Below are 4925 nucleotides of genomic sequence, written 5' to 3'. Positions count from 1 at the left end.
AGACACCCGCGGGAGGCAGCGCCCGTGGAACCGCTCCGCTGAGGAGGAGGAGCGAGCAGCGGAGGTGGAGCCGGCTCCTGGCGCATCCCCGGACCGCCGCTCCCAGGAAAACGGTGTTCTGTGGCGGCTGTGACCCGCTAAGGTGACAGGAAAGCTCCCGACATGTTTACCGGTGAATCGGTTGAGTTGATACCAGATTATTTCAGAACCACCGACTCGTGGTTTACCAAAAGACCGCAAGGCTGAGCAGTTCGTGCGTCTGTGTCGTGCATCCCAAAACGTATCCTTACGTGTTCTCTGTTGGTACCGTTGCTTTTTCTTCAGAATCAGACCACCCGTCCCTGCTCCCAAAGACAGAGAATAAGCTGTATAATTTCTTTTGGGTCTGTAGGTCCAAATTCTGGAGTAGGAGCTGGGGAAATGCCCGTGTGCCACTGGAGCGGGGGAGCCCTGTTGTGTTCAGTCGGGGCCGCTCCGGGTGTGGGGATTCTCTGGGAGAGCTTTGATCCCGCAGCCTCCTCCCGGCTGGCGGCGCTGCCCGGTGCAGCCCGAGGTTTTCTCCGCTGTCCACCCAACACCCCGGGGAGCAGCATCAGCCAGAGCGGCCACGGCTTGGTCTGAGCTGGCCTTGCGACTTTGCAAAACAGAGAACTCCCTCTCTCTCCTAGTGAGAGCTGTTTAATTCAGACGCAAGACCATGAGAAATCAGTTACTGGAGTCTGTATGACTGAAACAAATCTCCTGACAGAGACCTTGCAGGGCAAATGTCCCGTTGTTAAGAATCTGAAGCATAACATTTTATTTTTCTGTTTATTGACATAATTTCTGAAGCACGTTAAAAATTTGAGTAGGACCTCAATGAATTAAAGTATGCTAATTTATAGTAAACTTTCCATTTAAAGTGAGTCACCCTTCTCAGCTTCTAAGTCATCCAGTAAACGGGACTTTCAGACATTATCTACGTGGCATATATTTTATTATTTCAGCACTAATTGCACCTTATAACTGCTAACGATTGCAAATGACATGAAAACAAAACAGATGTTCTGTGTTATTTAATAATCAATAGAGTTGCCAAATGAGACAAATAATTATTTAATGACTTCCTCACAGAGAATAGCATATATGAAGCTATGAAGCAGCTGAGAAACAAAGCAGTTACCCTGTCTAGTTTCTTGGCTTAAGAAATACCTATCTCACAAAGATATTTAACTAAATGTGTTGATATCAAGCTGTGTGGTGGTCAAATAGTTGTTTTGACCAGACAATCACGTGCAGTGAAGGTTATTGCAGGCTCTGTGCTGCACTTTGTTAGAGTACATATATTAATGTCCGAACAAAAAACTCTCCTAATTAAAATAGGACCTAGGAACAGGGATAAAAAAGGCTGGAAAGATTGAAAATAAGTGGTAAAGAATGTATGAGATAAGATTTGAAGAGTTATACATTGATAAACAAAATGTCAAATTATATATATGTATTGCCTGTAACTTAATAGGAATGAATTTTTCATTGCTTCAGTGGGAAAAAACTAGATATGATTTATACCAGTCGGTAGATAAAGACACTAAGCTGTACCATGTAGCTGTATAGAGAAGGAAGATGTGTTTCATAATTTGGGGTAGGGTTTTTCTGTACTTTAATTCAGCGTAAATATCTGGACATCCTCTATTTTCAGTACTTCTACTGAGACTCATGGCACTCAGCAAATCATAGAGTTTAGGCTGGAAAAGATCTCTTGGAACATTGAGACCACCTGTTAATCCAGCACTGCCAGGCCCACCACTAAACCATGTCCCTCAGTGCTATATCTACAGGTCTTTTAATTCCCCCAGAGATGGTGATTCAGCCACTTCCTTGGGCAGCCTGTTCTGAAGCTCAACAATGCTTTCAATAAAGACATTTCTCCAAATATCCAAAAACCTCCCCTGGCACAACTTGTGTCCATTTCCTCTTTTGTTCCTTGCAAGTAGAGACTGACGCCCACCTCACTGTGACCTTTTTTCAGGCAGTTGTAGAGAGTCATACTGTCCCCTTTCAGCCTCCTTTTCTCCACGCTAATCACCCCTGGTCCCCTGCTCTTCATCAGACTTGTGTTCCAGACCCTTCGTCAACTCTGTTGCCCTTCTCTTGCCCCACCACCTCAGTGTTCTCGTAGTGAGGGGCCCAAATGCACTGCACTCAGTAGTTAGCATTTGCAAGATTATTTATATTCCAACATACATGAGCAGAAGAGCTAGGAGATGTGTAACCAAGGGATGTATTTTAAATGGATTGGATTGTTGGGTAGGCATTTTGTTTGCACTGGTGCATTTGCTTATTCCTTATCCGAGGAAAATGAAGGTTGCAAAGGAAAGCTGTTTGAGGAGATTATTGAGTATGCATCTGCCTTCTGAAGGGCTACTGAGCTGTGGTAACCTTTTAAGTTTCCATAAGTTCATCATATTACAAACACACCAGTAAGAAATCTGTGTGGAATAAATAGTTTCTGATTTTGCAGATCTCAAGAGTGTGTGATCCCTGTAGTGGGAAAATTGAAGTCAAGCAACACAGGATGCTAGTACTATTGCCTTTTTTTTTTGATAATTCACTATTTTTCTAAGAAAAGGCCTAGGTAAAACAATTTTGTTTAGACAGGGAAAATTATGTGCACAGTTTTCATTCCATAGCTTTTTCTGGATTCTTTATAGTAGGATTTTAAGAAAGAATTCAGAATGGAGCTACAGTAATAGTGTAACCCTAACCTCTGGTCACAAGTCACATTCATTATGTGTGCCATGCTTCCTCAAAGTGAACCAAGGCTAGCATAAACCCATGACAAGTCACAGACTTTCTGTTTGCCCATCTGCTCTAATTCTGTTCCTTCTAAGTCTGGGTACATTTAACTGTGACATGAGCTCACACATGATGTGGGAATTTGGTCATCCTGAACAGAAAGCCTGGAGCTGGATCCTGCTGCCAGTAACATTCCCATCTGGTGTAGTGGCTGGGAGCTTGGTGCTGGTGTGCTGAGGTGTTACACTTCCCTGACAACTACAATAAAGCTAGGAAGGAGAAAGAGAATTCAAGTGTAAAGTTCAATTTTCTTGAGGTGTTTACTTAGCGCGGCTGAGGTGATAAAAATTTCAGAATAAATAAAGGAAGGCCAAGAAATAATCTCCTCACCCTTTTAATCGCAATACTTGAAGCATAATTTTAAACAGTGGAAAAATACCTACAGTACAGACCAAATGTCTCTAATAAAATGCCTGACTTGTTGCCCAGAGGAATGGTGCTTCTGTGTTCTGCTGTTTTAATATCTTTGATGCCACCCTTTCATTTTTTATTTACTGCATATTACTTATGCTCAGTTCTGCAGCCAAGTATTTTGTACAGGATTTCCTTTAGTAACCAAGTTTTATGCTGGATTCATCATATGATGTACTTGAAAGGATAGGGGGCAAGGGGAAGGCATTTCTGTTGATTTATAGATACAGAGAATATGGAGAACAAAATTTTCTATAGATTTTAGTCATCCAGTTTGAGCTACCTCAGTTTTTCTGCTTTATCTGTCTTCCAGACTTTTCCCTCCCAGCTGCAACTTTTTTAATAGATGGTTCAGATGTGACCAACTCCTTTACTCCATAGTCAACTTCTTTGTTACATCTGTGTTCAGAGTTGTGGAAATTGTTCATCACTTCCTGGGCATCAGCAAGACTATCATGGAAGGCCTAAAACAAGATAACCTTAATTGTGGATGGTGCAGCTTGTGAGGTTTTGATATTGAGATTTTTTGAGGCTAACACTCAGCTTTTATTCAATGCCGTACAATAACACAATCTACCACATCCATTTAATTATAAATACAACAGTTTGTGTGCTCCCCAGGCATGAGTTCTTTACAGAACAAAAGCTGAAATGCACTTTTTCAGTAATGACATTAATTTCTTAGATCTGGTACGTTGCAGTCAGATGGCTCCCAAGATGGTCTTTAACTAAAGATATAATTGCAATATAAAGATATCAGATGATAACAGTGATACATGCCTATGGCTTGAAAAAGACATTTACAATGCTGCTTACTTTGCATATCACTTTTCAACTGATTTTTATTCCTTTACAATCAAAATACCTTATTTCAAAACCTTCAATACCAAGAGCTTGGATAATATAAAACAGATTGATGACCACCAAAGTAAGTCATGCAAGCTCTTTTAATTATTTTGTGGAATAACATGGGGTCAGGATTCAGGTCTCTGTTTTTACTGGACAGAAGCCAGGATATGAAAAGGAACTGTGTATAAAGGATTGAAGCACAGAACAAGTTCAGCAATAAGGCATCTGATTCTTCCTGTACAACAGTTTTTGCAATCCTATGTGTCAGCATATATGGTCTCATATAAATCAGAATATTTATTATGCTGCTTTAACTTCTGAAAGGCTAGGATTCTGCTGTACCAGCTGGATGGTAAAGAAAGGCGTGTAAAAGTCCCAGGTGGAGATGGAAAGGAATTGCTGTGAAGCCTTATTCTTCTGAAGCAGTGCCATGGGTATCCAGCTACGAAAGGGATATTCCTGACGGTTTAGGCATTATGCTCTGCAGCACCACTACTGGCGATAGGTGAGAAATTAACTCATAGCTGGCGAGTTAGCGGTGGTTCAGGGACAGTAACTTCTGGGCACAAAAACAACATACAGAGCATAGAAATGATGCTTCAGGTGTCTGAATTCTATGATTGTCGCCCATCAGGTGCCTGATGTCCATTAGGGCTCTCATTCTTAGCTCCAAAATCTGTTGAGAATGTAGGCAGATAGTGTTTATTCTCTCCATAGTCTACTGAGTTGAACGGAGTTGACACCAGTGCAGTGCTACCAGAATTCATTTCCATTTGCTGATCTCTAATTTCCAGATGTAATGAGACTGGCCAAATTACTGGGGAAACGTC

The 4925-nt window shown here is 41.5% G+C and overlaps 1 protein-coding gene across 1 annotated transcript in view; it reads right to left on the bottom strand.

The window, feature by feature from the left end:
* The window catches only part of SRI (sorcin), a 10502-nt gene extending 8476 nt beyond the window's left edge, over positions 1–2026 (bottom strand). Inside the window, exons 1-2 of the mRNA XM_014312105.2 lie at positions 1939–2026; positions 7–341 (exon numbers count right to left, since the gene is read on the bottom strand). Of these exons, the coding sequence (XP_014167580.1) occupies positions 7–341; positions 1939–2026 (423 nt within the window). The remainder of the gene's footprint in view (positions 1–6; positions 342–1938) is intronic.
* Between the last annotated feature and the right edge of the window lie 2899 nt (positions 2027–4925).

The sequence above is a fragment of the Geospiza fortis genome, unplaced genomic scaffold (genome assembly GCF_000277835.1).
Source record: "Geospiza fortis unplaced genomic scaffold, GeoFor_1.0 scaffold138, whole genome shotgun sequence".
Classification (NCBI taxonomy): Eukaryota; Metazoa; Chordata; class Aves; order Passeriformes; family Thraupidae; genus Geospiza; species Geospiza fortis.
This window is presented reverse-complemented; position numbering and strand designations above follow the sequence as displayed.